Source organism: Haliaeetus leucocephalus, unplaced genomic scaffold, assembly GCF_000737465.1.
Source record: "Haliaeetus leucocephalus isolate CR32 unplaced genomic scaffold, Haliaeetus_leucocephalus-4.0 Scaffold819, whole genome shotgun sequence".
NCBI classification, from domain to species: domain Eukaryota; kingdom Metazoa; phylum Chordata; class Aves; order Accipitriformes; family Accipitridae; genus Haliaeetus; species Haliaeetus leucocephalus.
Window position 1 is genome coordinate 419,701 of NW_010973255.1, and position 18,234 is coordinate 437,934.

General features: G+C 37.4%; 2 protein-coding genes across 5 annotated transcripts in view; one reads left to right on the plus strand and one right to left on the minus strand.

Annotated features, from left to right (window-relative positions):
• Positions 1-13,960: 13,960 nt before the first annotated feature.
• GTF2H5 (general transcription factor IIH, polypeptide 5) lies at positions 13,961-18,093 on the minus strand. 3 transcript variants are annotated; one of them, XM_010581836.1, is made up of 3 exons: positions 18,045-18,093; positions 17,444-17,562; positions 13,961-14,361 (listed from the first exon to the last, which is right to left on the minus strand). In XM_010581836.1, exons 2-3 carry the CDS (start codon positions 17,476-17,478, stop codon positions 14,181-14,183), a joined length of 216 nt encoding a protein of 71 aa, XP_010580138.1. In that variant the 5' UTR covers positions 17,479-17,562; positions 18,045-18,093; the 3' UTR covers positions 13,961-14,180. The 3 variants fall into 3 exon arrangements, with proteins under 3 accessions (XP_010580138.1, XP_010580136.1, XP_010580137.1); XM_010581834.1 differs by having other exon boundaries at positions 17,998-18,069; XM_010581835.1 differs by lacking the exon at positions 18,045-18,093 and adding an exon at positions 17,775-17,907.
• Positions 18,094-18,098: 5 nt separating this feature from the next.
• SERAC1 (serine active site containing 1) overlaps positions 18,099-18,234 on the plus strand; it is a 27,999-nt gene continuing 27,863 nt past the window's right edge. The window contains exon 1 of one of the 2 annotated variants that reach the window (XM_010581842.1): positions 18,099-18,192. The gene's annotated coding sequence lies outside the window, so the exon portion shown is untranslated. The remainder of the gene's footprint in view (positions 18,193-18,234) is intronic. The other variant, XM_010581845.1, reaches the window with a different exon arrangement.

Sequence of the window (18,234 nt, forward strand, 5' to 3'; positions counted from 1 at the left end):
GTACATGTACCCAGCTGTGAGAGTAAACAGCTACTCCAATATCTGTCCATTACTATAAACCATTAATCCCATATTCACAAACCTCTAAGAAACCAAAGGCTGGCCTCTTTTTCAGGAAGATTTTCTTATAATACCTCCTTTTCTTTTTTTTTTAAATTCAGACACCTTTAAAATAACTAGCTATGACCATTCATGAAGGCAGATGGTAAATCCCACTTGTCTATGAGCAACTACGTGAACTTTTTTGAATGTCAAAATTTTTTATTTCAAGAAGAAAACACAAGGAAACAATTTCTTCAACTCACCTTCCTTAGTCTCCCTAGCCAGAACATCTAATTTTTTTCTTTCCAGGTAGAATATTCACACTCTCCCACATTAAATGTTTTCATGGCAGATGCTTTTTTTTTTCCCATGTCATTTCATGTTTAATGATTTCTTCCCCATTCACAAGCTCACTCTGTTCGTGCTCATTTATACAACTTGGGTATGTTGGGTCAGAAAACAAAGCACGGGACTTGGTTGCCTTCCAAACGCAAGCAACATTAGTACTACAAAGAACAAAACTGTGATTTCTGCAGGCATTATATTCCCAGAACTGGTGACCTGATAGTTCTCTATATACTCTTCATATGTAAAGTCAAGGGTGGTTGTTTTTTTAATAATGCAATCACTTCCTAGAAGTGTTCCATATGCTCCATGAGAAAGAGAAAGCACAACTGAAAGATCAAATGTAACCATTACTGTTAAGATCCTTTTGAATCCCTTAGTTTAACTCAGAGCTTTTGTTTGGTTGTTTTTTTAAGTATTTTGGGGGATGTAGCTCTTCATAATTAATCTCATCCTAAAGACAGTTTAATTTAAAATTGCAGATCTATTATGTCCAGATAACTAAGGCAGGAAAAAAGAAAAACAAAAATGAGTTCTTGAGTTACCGAAGGGAAAAGTGTCCTATTTCTAAAAAAAAAAAAAAGTTCTTGCCTCTTTCAGGTGTAATCATTAGCAGGTAAGCAAAATGAGTTCAACATTGGCATGCGGTTAAATCCATACTCAAGCTTCATTGTTATAAAAACTTATCAATATCTTTGAGTTCAACAAACTAATATGCCTAAGTATTTGCAGGACTGAGGTCTTTGCATTGAAAGTTTGCCCTGACTTTCTAAAAAATACATCATTTAAATTCTATTTAAACTACCAACAGAAAAAATTATTTTATTCCATTTCAGTCTACAACAGAGATGTAAAGGGAAATCCTGCTCATACCTCTCGTTGCTTTGATCACCTACATGAGCTGCCTCCATCAGACTGTGACTCGCTGTTTTTTCTTGCTGGCTAGTAACTTTTCAGAAGACTGCATCAGAATTACTGCTCTACAACTCCCAAGCTGGACTTCCCAATGTTTAGCAGAATGGATGCGGAAGGATGTCTGAGCTCAGGATAAGATCTGGATATGAATTTCTTAGAAACATAGGCCAAACATAGTAGAAAGTCCACTGATATTTACAAGTTTCAAGATGACAAAATTCTCCAATTTCTGTTGCCCAACCTGAAATGTCTCTGGCTGGCAGTAGTGGGTGGATTTCTTCAAATGTCCCTGCTCCTCCTAGCCATAGGGAGTTCAGCTATGTTTGAACAAATATAGATTTCTTTTGAACCCAGAGTCCATCAGTGGTATTATTCATCAGTATAAAAGCATTGAAATTTAGCCTTTTAGTTCAGTTTGTTTCCATTACAAGCTGTTAAAATTAAATATAATTAATAACAAAAATAATCAAGTAAAGATTTTAAAGGGCTCCCAACTCAACTACATCTGGTACACAATCAAGAAGCCTAAAACTCAAATTAAGGTATGTCATTATTTCACTCCAGTTTCTTAGTCCTTCAGCAAAAAAAGGGAAGCTAAGAAATACCAAAATACCCTAAATTAAAAGAAACAGAAAAAATTGCAAATTGTCTTGATGTGTTGTAAAAAAAGGACATGAACAGTTCACCTTGCAGAACAGTACCTCACAGGACCTAAACTAGAATAGGTACCTAAGCATCTTGCGTCACAATGGGAAAACTGTTCTTGTAGATGCCTCCATTATTCCATCTTCCTCCTTCACTTCTATCTGGATTTCCAGCATGAATGACTATCCTATTTTTTAATACATTGGAGAGTTTCACATGCAAACTTGCTCACTGTCTTCACGTGCAAATCTATTCACTCATTCCACACACAAACTTAACTCATTTTTGTTAGCTTTACACACGCAACTGATTCCAAAAGGCATTTTCCTTTTGATGTACCTAACTTTGCAATTTTCTTCCACCACAGAGGAACACATCAGAGAAAGAGAAACAAGTCAGCTTGCTTGGGCAGATTCCCCAAAAGAGCAAGGATTTCTTCAGTAGCTGAGGAGAATAGCCAGGCTGACTGACGATTAACCAAACCCCCCTGTCAACTGGCTGTTCACTTCAGCTTCTTCCTGCCTCATTTTTGTTGTGGAAGCAGTTCCAACCTTCCACATACATTTTTAAACTCTGTGAAGAAGGGGGGAAATGTGAACAGGAAAAATAAGGTATCTTCCTGGGATACTGAAAGAGCTGACACATTAAAAGCAGCAACAATTTTTTAAAATTAAGTCTGCCAACCCTAGCATATATAAGAAAGACATTGTACCTGTATTCAAGAAAGGGAACAATAAGGGCAAGCTCAGAGTTACCCATCAGGTGTGAATGGCACATAAGGATTTGAAAAACATTTTGTAGATAAGAACAAAACCACTTTGGTAAATGGGGAAAATGGGACAACATACACTAAGTTGAACAGAAATGCAACTTTTGCATTTTTTCTTTGTCAGATAACTGATGTGATAAACAAGGGAAATACATTCATGTGTATTTTTTTTTAAACTTTATGTAGTATTTCAAATGGTGCCACACAAGATATTAAACTGAAGAGATGAGGATTAGTACAGATAGCAACGGATGGGAACTAATAAGGATGGCAGTGGATGGTACTCCAAAGAAAACAGACTGAGGAGATAATATAAATGGAGTCCCTGAACAATCAGTCATGATACTGACCTTTTAAAGATTTTTGTTAGTTGACCTTAGAACAAAAACATGAGTGTGCTAATAAAATTAGCTGATGACACAAACTTGAGAACAATACAGCCTAAAACCAGAATATATATATATATATCATTCAGAAAATGGATGACCCACAGAAGCAGACCAAAAAAAAGGAGGGATGAAACATGATAGTACAGAATTCAAAATCATGAACTGAAGGGCTTACAAATATTCATTTTAAACTGAAGGCATCAACTGAAAAGAGAGGAGGAGAAAAATCTGTGTCTGCCGGTCAGCAACATAATATCCATAAGGCATCAATCTGATGAGATCATGAAAGAGGCTAATACTCCCAGGATTTCCAAGAGAGATTTGGAATATAAACGCTATTGCACTGGTACTGGGAAGACTTCACCTAGAGTTCTGCATACAGTTGTGATCACTTACATTGAAGAATGATAAATTAAATTTGAAATGGGTACAGCAAAGGGCCAGGAGAAACAGACATGATTCTATCTCTATGTTACTCTATTAAACAAACACAATCAATTTTTGCCTATTTCATTTACTACATCAAGTCGGGCCCCCTTCTTATGAATTTCATGAAAAATTTAGCATTACGAAACCCTGCTTCAGAGTGAGACCTTTGAATGTGTCTACAATATAAAAAAGCAATTAATATAACGTTCTTAGCAAAGCCCACATTAGAATATTAAAATAAATAGCAGCTGGTGGAAATACTTCCAAGGTCCCTAGGCTTTTCAGACAAGTGCTTTAATGGCTGAGATACAAATTTATATCTTTTTTGGCTTAAATCTACAGAGACCCATGCCATATATATATAGATTCTTCAAAACCGCTTATCATTTCAAAGTGTGGTCTCATGAGCAGTTCAAGTAAGAGGACAGCACAGCAAAGCTTAAGCAATCCTTTTTTTTGCAAAATTCAATGGAGACAACATTCAAATACAAAAATAAAGTTCTCAGAAAATATGAAAGAATAAGAGAAAAGCCATCAAAATATCCAAGGTTTTAAGCATCAAAATTCTAACAGCAGTTAGCTCACCAGAGTCCCAAATAAGTATGCTCTGTACTATCCCTCTCCATAGTAGAAAATACAACAAATACAGAGATTGTTGCAAAATCAAATGTTAATTCTTAAAAAAAATAACATAATTACAGCATACCTGCATTTGCTGTGGTAGTCCTACAAAGAAACATGATCAAATATTTAAAGTCCTCCTACTCCACCAAAAAAATCATTTCAATCTAGATTTAACAGTAGGAAAATACACTACAAGAATATGAAGAATATACTGATTAGGTGGGTTTTTTTCATTTGTTAGGGTGTTCGCAAAATATAATACAATGATAAAAGGCAGCTCTAAGTACAAAGAAAAGAAAAAAACCCCTTACATGAATGCCTGATTAGGGATTTCACTGATCATTTTAATCCTAGTTTTAGAAGGACACAAAATAAATTCCACATGTGAAAGGTCTGGTTATCCTTATTAGCGCTCCAATTTCCTACCTTTGTTCCCCCTTGAGACACCACTCCCCCTCCCCCCCCCCGCTTGAGGCTTACAGTGATGCTACTCAGTACAAGGACTGCAAAAGCATCCTTTTCCTCCCTAAACTGTAAGAAATATTGTTGGGTCAGGAAGGGTATCTTTCTCCCACAAGGTAAGCATACTATAGCTGCAGTAATTATATACACATACTGCATATAAATATATATGCACACACACACACACATACACACAGTTTTTGTGTGTGTGTGTATTTATATTTATATATATCTACAAAATTGCAGTTAGGCCAGGATCTGATGCTATGAAGACATAAGAATCTTTGATTAATAGCAATACTTAATATGCATGCATGTAAGCCAACATGTTAGCATAGTAAGATCTCCTGCAACTGAATGCATATTTTCCTATGTATGTTATGAAGTACCCCGACATTTACTTTCACTAGAGAATACTTATATTTTAATAGGAACAGAGAGCACGACAGACTTCCATTGTGCATTTTGTATAGATAGAATACAGAGCAAGGCTGCAGTCCTGCTCAGTAGGCGTAGCAGCAAAATAAGTACTCTTATCCCTGTTTTACAGGTAGGGAAATCTATATTAGGGCAAAGAAAGTTACCTGCTTGAGAACATAGAGCAATATCAGACTTTTCACTTCTCCACTAGATCATAATACTTAACTGAAAGGTGAACTATTCTTTCAGTGGTGAGAGAGTCTCACCAAAATAATGTTGTGTTAACATCTTCCCTTCTCAGAAAGAACTAATTTTCACAGCTCTAGTAGAGTAGTAAGGCAGAAGTAAAAACATTACTGTTAAATGTAGTGTTTGGTATCACATATGATCAGGTCTGGAAAGCTAGCAGAACAACTCTGAATAGTAAGTACACTGCACTTCGTAATAAGTTCACATTTGCATGAACAAACCCTTAATTGCTTTGCTAATATTTGCTTTGTATATTTATTACTTTTTAATGATTTTCTTACCAACATCTGGAGGAAATTTGAACTAATGACTTGGCATTTTGCCTATGTTCTCAACACTTGTTACACAATTTACATATATTTAAATGGCTGCTTCATTAAAAAAGATCAATCATTTGGCGTCGGAGATCATACTTAGAATGAACTGCATTCAATGCTTTCTGGTGCACACACAAGTTATTCTCACATGTGTTCTTGTACTTTTAAAAGAGAAGAAAATTAAATCCCTACATCACCCTTTCAGTTGTACATGATACTTCATTATTGCATTACGTATGTCGTCACAGATGTTACAAATGCGCATGACTGTCGTCATTACATATTGGGTGCTAGGACAAAGGAGAAAAGTACCCGTCATGCTTGAGTGTAGCAGTTTTTGAGACTGAAAAATCCAGACTTTTACATTCCCTCAACCCAAGAGTGACAAGTTTCCAGCACATCCAACTTACAGTTCTGCCCCAGACGTCCCAAGGCAAGCCTCCTGACTAGTAGAAACTAAAAAAATTGGCACAAGCGATTAATCTCAAGCTTGAGCAAGGATGAAGTGTTGCCAACATCTGACCACTAGTCTTAAACTTTGGCCTTTTATATCAAGTCATAGAAACAAAGAGAGAAGACTGTTTTGGTAATGATCTTCATGTAACTATGATGATAATGAAAAAATGCACTACATGAAAGCCTCCTTCACCGTTTCAAATTGAGAGGTGTAGCAGGTTGCTTCTTATAGTTAGCAATTTGAAAAATAAAAGTTCTTTCCAGCACCTTCACAGTTCCTTTTGCTTTATAGTATATTTAAAAATAAATGAGCTAGAATAACTCTGCATATTGAATAGGCAGTTTCAGCTTGGTCTAGTTTTTCAAACTTGTAGCAAACAACTTTAGGAACCACCTTCTGAAACACATACACCCTCAGAATCCCTCCTTCCCACTCCCTACAGCTCCTTCTGGCTCCTGCTGTCATACAGCAGGCTAAACAGGCAGAAATGGTTTTAAAAAAAAGCTACTCAAAGCCAAAAGGGGAAACATTTACTAGTTCCAAGACTTCAGGTTCCCTGGTCCTCCTGACAGATTTGTTCAGATTCTTAGCTTTGCCCACTCCTCATCTCTACTCTCCTGCTCCTCTCAAACACTGTTTGCAGCTGCCTTTGCCCAAAGGGCAACCTGCCCAGTAGCAAAAAGCTGTCACAGTCCTCTATCACACTGATGTCGCCATGGCTGTGCTTGACAATATCCATTTCAAATACTCCTTAAGAAACCAGGCCTCTCTTTTCTTCAATTTTATACTGACTTTATAACTTTCCCCAAATTAAAAGATATAATTAGTCTCAGTTTAGACCAAAAGCAAAATCAAATGCAGGGAACATGCTTCATGTTACAGCTGAAGAAAGATTTTTCTTTCATATCTTAATTTCAAGCTGGTTGATGATACAGAAGGCTATCGTTATCCCAGGGTCACTCATCACTAGCTTCTGGAATACCTATATATCTAATGATATACATACCACACACATGCGAAACACAGTTTATACCCAATAAAGTTGCCAGTGTAGGAGAATCAAGAGATTAAAAAGAAGCAAAACTACACTATCATTCCACATGGAAAAGTGGTCCCATCCAGGACAGAAGCAAGGTAGAATAATAGGCATAACATTAAGAAAACTTGCTCTCCCAGTCCTCATGATATGTTGGCTCTGATGATAAATACAGGACCTTCTATAAACCAGTTAAGGTCTAGTTAATTGCAAGTACATTTTTGGACACAAAATTAAAATTGATCTGAGTGCAATCTCTCGCAATTTTTTCCTATGCTCCTTGTGATCTTGTTCAATTTCAGAATTAACAGGAAATGCTAGTTACAAGCCTAAAATACTCTTCCCCCTCTTTCCTACCTTTTCTCTTTCGTCCATCTATCTCACCCCTCTAGCTTCCAAACATCAGGAAAACAACACACAAAACACTGACAGATTATAGAGGTTTGCTTAGTATGTTTACCTCTCGCTGACAGTGTACGAGCTACACCAACATTGTAGAAATGTGCAATACTTTATCTGTAAGCGATATCTTCACAGCTGCAAGTGGACCCATCATTCTGCATGTCCTGTAATTTACAACTGGGTCCATCTTTTCTTTAATAGAAAAGTGAACAACTGCATAGCTCTGACAGCCAAGTCCTTCAAGTCTACAGTCATCCAGAAATTTTGCTTGCTGTTTCTTTCCTGAGGGGCTAGTTTTATGGCTAATCGATCACCTGTTAGTTTTGGTGTTGGGTGGGTTTTCTTTGGTGTGTTGGAGCACATTCCTGCATGGGTATTATGAGTCTGCTTTTCTTTTGGTAAAAGAAGAATATTAATTTGAAAATGAGATATCTTCCAGGAACCTTATACTTGTTGCTGTTACTAACACCTAGAATTGCTCATGAACAAAAAGCTAAAAGCTAACAATAATACTCTAAAATTTTTACTTTTTGAGTTTGTTCACTGGACAGCAATTTCATAGTCCATTTCTACTCTGCAGTTAATCTGCTTATTACTGCTACACAGAGGAGAGAAAATTACTTTTTCTGTGTATATGAAAAACACAACCACTAATATCCAAGGTATTAAGACTTTTTTTTCCCTTGTATTAAAACTTAACTGGTAGGTGTAGGGGTTTTGTTTGTTTAGGGAACATACTGAATTTTACCTTTCTATAAGTGTAAACCAATAAAACTATTCACTTTTGGGGGTAATGAGGGGAAAACTTTCCATATGTCTCATTTCTATGTACTATTAGCAACACTGTAGGGATACAGACACAGAAATCCCCAGTGCAGACTGAAATACTGTAAGACTGAATAGTTGTTGTATGTGACTTCCATACGGTATGGTGCATGTGCTCTGAGGAACAAGTACCCTACAATCACATGCATTTTGTATGATGAGGAAATAAAGAGAAAAAAACTTCATAGAAATTACTTCTGACTGTATCAACAATGTCTTCCTGCAATTTACACTCACTAAAAATGATGTAACTTAATACAGAGCAACTCCTAAAACAGGCTAGTGGTGTGGAGATACACAGACCCACCAGTAACATCTGAAGGGAAGACCACATTTCAGATACATAATTTTAATGTAACAGGACTGTGCACCTAAGCACAGAAAGAAAACATTGGATAACTAAACATCTAAGAAATTTCAGAGCTAAAGATACTACATTCCAAAATCTCCTAATGCAAATATCTTTCTAGAAGGATCCTTTTAAGTTGAATGTTCATCTCCAGCTGAAAGCATATCCGGAAATATATTAATGTTCCAAAGCATGGTAAGTCTGACACACCATTGCCCATGCTGCAGCAATTTTTTAAAAAGCAGTTTAAAATATTGGTAAGAGCTCCCCTTACTGGTCTGCCTTCAAATTATTAAGTCTTCAGTCCTGAGAATCTTTTTCTATGAAACAAAGATAGGTAAAATATTATTTCTATTCAACATTTAAAAAAAAACTAAGAAAAAAAAAAAGCCATATCATATTTCTACCAGGGACCCTATTTTTTAAATTTCTTATTAGTTGTTAAGTCATAAGACTAAAGATAATGACTTAGTTTAGGAAAAATGTTTTTCTGCGTCATTATGAACTTCACCAATTTATTGAATCCTTAATTTTGTACAGCACATGTAAGCCTTGCCAAAGTCTGAATTACAAAACAAACATGGACACCCAAATCTGACATAGAGTAATGCCTCATTTCACAGTAACCACCACCAGCTTTAATGGGATCATTTGTGGGATAATTAGCGAGTCAGTATGGGAAAAGGATCAGAATCTGCTGTGGAATTGGGAACTGCAAAAAGATTATTACAAAAGCTTGCTGTTTTCTTCAATGGCCTATTGCCTGGTTGGGAGTACAAAATATACCTCTCAGCCTGTGTTGGTTTATATGATTAAAGACTTGTTGCTTTTTTTAATATATATACACACACGCATATATAGAGACACAGTTTTTAGAGCGCTACTTTTGCAAGTTCAGCCTAGAGGCTGACTGAAATTGGACACTTCATGGTGATGATGCCAACTAAGAAAGGTTAAAATAAGTCATTTTAATGACACCATGAAATACCATTATCTTCAGCTCACTGTAAACAATCCTATTAATGCATAAAATACATGTTCTCTAGTTTGTTCTCACATACTTCAGGTGGCCCTGCAGAGCTAACTTGAGTGAGAAAAAACAGTAAAATCTGTTGCTATGCCACATTAAAAAAAGAATCAGAAGATACGCTTTTGAATACACCCTACAATCCTGGAAAGACTGTAAAACAGCACTTGGAGAATTTTTTGTATAGCACATCACACCAGCCATCTAGGTCTCAGCACTGTGCTACATAGAACAAAAACCAAACTATCATTATAAGCACATTAAATTTCTAAACAAATAAACAAAACCACTCTTATCATTCTTCATTCCAAATGGATTCAGATGCCTACCTTTTTATGAAACGACACTGTCAGTTTAGCTACAAAGTCAAATCCACTCAATCTGGCTTCTCTCAGATAAAATGGTGCAATTCCCTGAAGCATTCTCTATTTTCTTTCAACAGTTTTCTTTCTTGAGGCCACATCCATTCTCTCTACTGATTGTTGGTTATTTCCTCCTTTACTGCACTGGACAATTATTCTCCCTGGGCTATCTGTTGTACTGGAGAGAAGGAAAGGGGACTTATGCACTGGTAACAAGCTAAGAAATTCATTATAATCTCTATCTATACTAACTCAGGGCCATCTTCATCGTGCTGCCAACCCCCACGTTAAAAAAAAACCATCCTCCAGAATTAGCTTATCCCACAATTTCTAAAAGTATGTAAATATGTGACAGCATTTAGGCTTATTTTCTTTTGTGGTACACTATGGTCATACTACACAGCTTTCTTTTAAGACCATTAATAAACAAACTTAAAAAAATAATCTGAGTCTTGAACAAAAAACAAAACACCAAATAGTGTAATTTTCAATAAAAATGAGGTGCTATTGCGTTATTTTAATGGGAAGCTCCATTTTCAGTTTCTACCCCCTCTTCCCATTTAATATAAATATTTTGTTTGCATTGTTCAAATTCTCTTACCTTGCTTTAGGGAGATCTGTCACCTTTCTGTCAAATATTACTCTTTAGCTTCTGCATCTGTGTTAATGAAAGTGGTATTTATAAGCCTGTTCAAAGTTACAGTAACTACCCAAGAGTAATTGTTTGCATCACAAAACACAAACAAGTGAACTTGCAAGGTTTTTTAGAGCTAAGTATAAATAAGTAGCAAATAAGAAACAAAGTTCAAATAAGTGTCCTTTAGGTACTTATTCTACTATGTTCTTCCTCCAGTAGACAAGATACTTTCAACTCAGACTGAAAGCAAAGTGAAGCACCAGCTCAACCCTTAGCAGTGAAAGCCCATCAAGATAAAATTTGCTGCTTCAACAAGAAGCAATAATAAGTCTGCCATTCAAGCTCTATTTTTGCTGCTCAAGTAGGACCCAAGCAGAGTATAGTCCCTATGCTAGACACTAGCAAAAAAAAAAGTGAACTTACTAGCTATGGATAGGAATGCTAAATTAACATACAACGTTCCAAATACAATCAGAGCTGATGTTCTCACCATATCAACTCTATTAGCAAAACATGTATATATTTAAATGGATCTCCTTTACCTTTTATTCTCAAATGCTTCCAGCCTTTAAAAATAATAAGATATTCTTAACACAATGTTTAATTCCAAGCTCCACTCACCAATAATATTTCACACCTAAATGAAAGCCAGTGAAAACATTTAAAATCTATCAGTGTAAATGTTAACTATCTCAAAATGTCTTGATATTTTTAAAGCTAGTATCTACTTTTCTCCCATCTGGCCAATATATATATGTATTCTTAAAAGCATGTAAGTTTTAGGATTATATGCATTTAAGAAAAAAAAAAGCTTCCTGGGGTCCCACTTTATTCAACTCCAGAAACCCTTGTGTGTTTGGTTGTTTTTTTTTAATACATACATGTACTGAAGTTCTACAAGCTTCCTCATTGGATTTCCTTCACCACACTACATGATTCAAGACCCTTTTTTCCCTAGAAATTACAGAGAACTCAGCTCCTCAGACCCCATTTGGAGATACCAATTTGCTTCTTCGCATCTTTTGTTTACTCTTCCAGCACAGAATCAGTTAGGCCTGGTTAGGTTGCAGGAAGGATCTAAGTCTTGACAGGTTTAGAAGTTAAAACCCATAAACATGATTGCTCGAAAAAGATTGAGAGCATGCCTAACTGTTTAGTTTATACAGTTTGGAACTTTTATCCCTCTGTATTACATAAGCCATTTATCACTGAAAATGTAAGCTAAAACACAGGTAATGCAACAATAAAGCTGTACAATTACCAGTAGAAAAAGCCAAGAACTGCAAGAAGTTTATCATAGACTTAAAAGGAAAATCACAATAGAAATGTAGCACTAGACATGCTAAATACAGGTAAGTTTAACAGGTGTAATTCTAACATGACTTTTCAAATACCGTCATTCGAAGAGAGAGGGATCATCTACGTTTCGTCAAAATCTGGATGGAAAATAAACCAAGTTTCCAAAGGATCTAAGACACTTTTAATAAATTACATTAAGCCAGCATGCCATGTTAAGACTACTGATTATCTCTCCATTAAATGAGTATCCAATTATGTTCCACAAAATAACAGTTATGAGGTCAACATTTGACCAATCTCAAGAAAGAGTTAAGGAACCATAAACCATTCATACAAGATTTCAACTTTTTATTTCAAGTGAAGATGTGTAGCTGGTTCTTGATCTGTGTGACTGGGAAAGCATCCATTTGTAAAAGAAAGAGATGAAACAACTTGGACCAAACCCCATTGTTCTATTCTTCTGTTGTTCTATGAAGCTAAATTCCACAGGGCTATTTGTTCATCCACATGAGCCTGAATATATGCAATTCTGCAGAAATTTCTTTGGACAGCTTTGTGATTAAAAACATCTAATGAAACTTGCTCCTGAAGCTTCCCTATTCCTGGGGAAAAAAAAACCCAAAACAAAACAACAAAAACAAACAAACAAAAGCCAAAAAACCCAAAACCACCAACAAATCTGATATCAGTATCTACTGGACAAGAAAAAAAAAGCAATGGTGGGAGAGTCAGTAAAGAAAACTGTTCCTTATATAAGCCTTTCTATTTACACTCATTTTTTCCGCGAAGATAAAAAGATGGCATCTATCTGATGTACATGAGCAGCTCTGAAAACCAAGCTTCCTTTTGAAGTAATATCCTAGAAGTCTTTCATTTATAAATGATTACTTATAGATCCAATAAATTTGACTATTTTGAGTAGGAAGTAGGATAAGAGAAAAGGTAATACATGTTATTCTTTTTGTTTCTGTAATCTGTATCTGCCATATTTGTAGACAGAAATCTTCACAGGTTTTATCATCATGCACTAACTGACTTACTAAATAAGCCAGTGTCTGAGATAGTGAGTTACAAATACAGTATAACCCCGCCCCCCAAACTATGAAATTATGAGGCATTTTCTTTGCAGCAAAGTGCAGTAGGGGAGGAGGGCTAAGCTGAAGAAAGAAAAAAAACAAACCAAAAAACAACCAACAAAAACTGAACACCCCAAAAAAAACCAAAACCAGCTTTCTTATCCACAGGTAGAGCAACTAAGTCTTTATTTCCCCCTCCTGATCACATGTGTTATTGTGACTAGGTATTAGCTTCAGTGGAAAAATACAAACAATTGTATCTAAATGACTGGTCTCCCATTTGTTACCCCTTCAATTTGGTATTGTTGATATGCAAGTAATCAATTTACAGTTAAAATGGAATGATCTGAGATAATGGATTTTGTCGTCCCCATCCCCTCACATCCCCACTTCCCCTCCAAACACCTAGATTCCCACCACCACTCCCCAAACCCGGAACAACACAAAACAAAGGATAGCCTTGGTGAAAGTAGGCAAGTAGTATGGAGCATTTGTAAAATGTTTGAAAAAAAAAACAACCCCAGAACCCCAAACCAAAAAAACACAAGAACAACTAACACCCCCCCCCCTCAAACCCTCACACCAACTTTCATTTTGGTGTACAAAAGCCATTAAGTTAAAACAGTATCTGACCATGCCGTCAACTTATGGAAATGTTCCATCAAGCACAGATCATACTTTAACAGACACTCTTTATATTCTCTCAGTCACACTATAACCAGATTTAATCAATTCCACAGGAATGTAACATGTCAGAGGAGTTCATATAGCATTCCAAAACAGCAACACTACTCTAATTTTTGAGTCATAACACCTTACAAGATAAAAATTCTAAAGGAAAAACAGAGAGCATGCACCAAAAATTCTCTAGGCAAGTCCTCAAGTGTATCATTTTAAGGATTTTAATAAAGATACCATAATCTTTCAAAATGAGAAATAAAATCCAATTCAAGAGTATTTTGCCTATGAAAATGATCCATTTTCTAGAGTAGCCACTTCCATGTAGAACTTACTAACCACAGTGTATCTATTAAAACAGTAACAACCCAAGCTATTGAAATACACTATTCCAAAACTCACAGTAATCTCATTTCTCTAGTCTTTTTACTTCTGAGTAATAGGAAAAGAGTTCTGGTCCATTAACTCGCCCACTCTCTCCTGGAGGAAGTTAACCAACTCGGCTAATACAAAGACATGAGTTTCATCCAGGTCTTGTATGATGAACTTCTTTCCCAATGCATTTGACTCATCCAAGTAGAGCAGAAACTGCTTCATTGCTGGGTCACTGTAAAGACAAACACACATCAGATCCCACCTCATTGTAATGAGATACAGTTAAGAACAAATAAAAAAACCCACTGTTTGAAGACACTCTTAAAGTTCTTTGGGAAATTAATATTAATTTCAAGAGCTGCTCACAATTTAAACAAAGTTTATGTAGCTGTGCTGGTTTTAGGAAATTGGAGCTGTAACTTCAGGACCATCTGTGCAAGCAGCTGTGTGGTGCTTAGTTCCCAGCTGGGGTTAAACCACAACAGAAGCTTTTGAAAAAGTTGTTTCTTTCGCAATAGTAATTGCTTGGATTACTTTAGAGATAAAAATAAACTGATAATGAAGTCTAATGAGAAGAACTAGCTGCTTGATTAGCAGAGAAGTGCCCCTATGCTGCTGTTAAAGTAGCTTAAACAAAAAATAAGGCAAGTTTGAACTTAGATTTCTATCTTCAGCAATAGCACCATAGAAACAGGTAAAGTACGTTTTTGTTTGAGGGTAACCAAAACCCAGAACATAGATTTCGCTCAAAGTATTATAGCACAGAGAAAAAGCGGTCATGTATGAATTGTACATGTATCACACCGTAACTGAACAGTCTCTTCCTTTTCATGATGTCACCTTCTAAGTTAAATTTAAGTGTTTAAAAGAAAACATTTTGGAAGTATGGAAATTACAGGTAACTGAAACACTTGCATTATACTAAGCAGCTAGATAAAGTGGCTTAAAAATATAAGCTCTTTGATCCACTGAAATTTTGAAGAATTCAGACAGTATTATTCTGATACTAGTTTTTATAAAGCAGGAAAAACATGCTTTTTGATAAAACTTAGTATTTGATTGCAACAACTGGTGAAGAATATGTGCAAGAAATACAGGAAATTGGAATCAGGTAGCTCAGGACACTTTCAAAATTATGAACACAATTGTTTTTGCAACATAGTAAGTCTTAAAAAGAATTCTTAATAACATAGTAAGTCTTAAAAGAACCCCTTGGTTAATCTTCTCTCTTTTAAATGCAGTATGAGGACTAATTTTCCCTTACCTAAACATATACATGGTGCAAAGACATGCACTATGAGACCAAACCCTTCCCCTGCCCCTTAACCAGCAACTCAAAAAACAACCTTTAATATTAGCCTCAAACCTGCAGAAGCATGACTAGAGTAAGATAAGTTTTCAAAGTACAAAGTGATTTTGAGGAAAGGAGAATGGGAATGTCTGGAAGCTGTATCTTCTTTAGAAGAGCCATTATTTATGCACTCTGGTATGTAAGAACAGAAACAAAAGAGAAACATAAGAACTGAGAAAAATCAGATACCAGAAATATGTTGTTCCCAGCATCCTTCCACCCTTTGGATTGGTGCAGGGAGGTTCATTTTTTGCTTGTTTCATTCAGTTGTACTTTAGTGACTCACATTAGTAGTACTAGATGGCATAGCTTTTGTCCTAGCTGGTATGACCAGCCTTTATGATGTTAGGCAGCACCCACAGACTGGTTTTCACACAATCAATGTACAGAACTGTAACCAGTGCCAGTAGATATATGCCACAGCAGAAACATTGATCTCTTTATAGTACCTGAAGATTATAATCCTTGATATGGTGTCTTCAGAAAAGTTTAGCTATTTATTGGAAGAATATGGATAAAAAAAGACCTGCATGACATTTCACTATTTTATTTGCCTGATTTACACACTCAGAAGTGTATTTTTTTTCCACTCCCTATCCATTTGGTATCTTAAACATCCTCAGGAAACTGGGTTGTAAAAAACTTGTATCTGAAGCGTAAACAAGAGCACAGGTTTATAGTAATTCTGCATCTTCTTCTAGGATGGAATTTTGTGCCCAATCATAGGCTACCCTTACGCAAAGGTGGGGAGAAAACAAACAAAACCAAATCACCAAGAGCTAGCAAAACCAACTCAAAGGTCAGTTTCCCACGGAGCTGTTGAAAACATCTGATGGCATAACAAATGCTGTAGATTTGTTATCAGACAGAAAATTCCCTTCCCTTCCAGGGAGAATGATTAAGTTCCATGCTAATACTAAGTGGGATGTGGCCACAGAGCTGAATAAAAACACAAGGATCTTTAGGTATGTGTAAAATAAATACATAAGGTACAAAGTAAAATATTTTGCTAACTGCTTGAGATTTTAGAACTTCTTGTCTTGTCAGTCAACAATTCTACTCTGGGCATCATCACAGTCAGCTGCAGGCATGCAATTTCTTGTGCTTCAGGTACTACCAGGGAGCCAAATCTGAGAAGACAGGCTTTTTGTTATAGCAGAGTTTAGACTCTGAACTGCTCGCACATAGCCATTAGACATCCAGACTTCAGCTGGATAGCATCCAGCCAGCTCAGAAGTTAGCTGCTGCAAGATCACGGCTATATGCAGGCACATCACAGAGGTTGAAGGTTCTTCTGCTTTTGTGTAGTTATAATCTGTTAATATGTTTACAATCTAAGTGTACAACAGAAATTTTATATGTCGTATAATGCTATGCAATGACCCCACAAATCTTGACTGATGCTTCTTTTCACTTTGGAGGTAACCAGTTATCTGATTCTTAGTCTAGAGACTTCAGACTGTATGAAAACATGTTTACTGCACATACATCAAAAGCTTACTTTTACAAACTACAAGCATACTCCTTTCAAGTATGATCTACAAACAGAGCCACATGTCAGCCTTGAACAGAATTTGGACTGGAACTGATGAAAAAAGACAGGAAAGAAAAGATGAAAGATTATCTCACCTCCCTCTAGAATCAGTAAAGATATACATTGCTCACAAACAACAACAACAAACCCCATTATTTGTAAGCAATATAAAGAACAAGAGGGAACATCTAATAGCTAAGCATAAGTAGAAAACAATATCTTGAAAAGTTAGTTTGAAATTAGGATTACCTACAACTGCCTCTTTCCTTCTTCCCAAAAGGCCATACTTTCCTCTTGTCTGCTTGTTCAGCATCATCCCTCCTCACAATTATTTTTTTTTGTCTAGACTCTTAAGTTACTTAGAATATTACCAGCTCTAAAGAAATAAGTACTTTGACACAACGAGAAGCAATAAGTGCTGTTACTAACCATTCAATCAGAACACCTTTCAGAACATTCACCATCTTCTCAGCTCTCGCACAAACACTGACAGGAAGAGGTGACAAGAACAACTCTTGCTTTGGGTTACACACGTAAACAGAGGAAATCTGAAAGAAAAAGAAACAACGCCTTGGTTGAACTCATTGACCCTTCAAGACAGCTCACCTCCCCCGGACCAGCAGCGCTATTAGGCCCAGAGGCCGGGGGCTTGGAGAGAGGCGCACAGGGCCGGGCCGGGGCAGCAGGGCCCGCTCAGCTGTGGCACTGAGCTGTAAAAACTGAAGTCGCCTCCCCTCACCCCTGCGTGCAGTCCAGGCACCTCTGCGCCCCGCCAGCCCCGCCGAGCTCCTCCAGCGGCTGCGGCCGACTACCGGCCCTTCTGCCGGCGGAGGCGAGCCGCGGCCTTACGAAAGGCGGCCTGGGCGGAGGGAGACGAGCCCCAACGCGCCGCTGGGACGGCCAGGGACGTTGGAACGGGCGGGGCGACTCCCGCCCGGCAGGCCCCGCCGCTCCCAGGAGCTCCGGTCCCACCCGCCCTTCACCTCGGCCGCTACCGCCGACCGCTTCCCTGACGACGGAGTTACCGCACCCGCCGGCGGCCGCTGTGCCGTACGCATGCGCGACCTCCCCCTCTCCCGCCTCCGCTTCCGGCATCGCCTCCGGATTGGCCGGGCTACCTGCAGCGTGCTGGCGTCACGGGAGCGCGTAGGCGCCGGTGCCGGGCGGAGAGGCGGAAGGTAGCGGCGGCGTTTGCCCGGGGGCGGGGGGGGCTCGGTAAT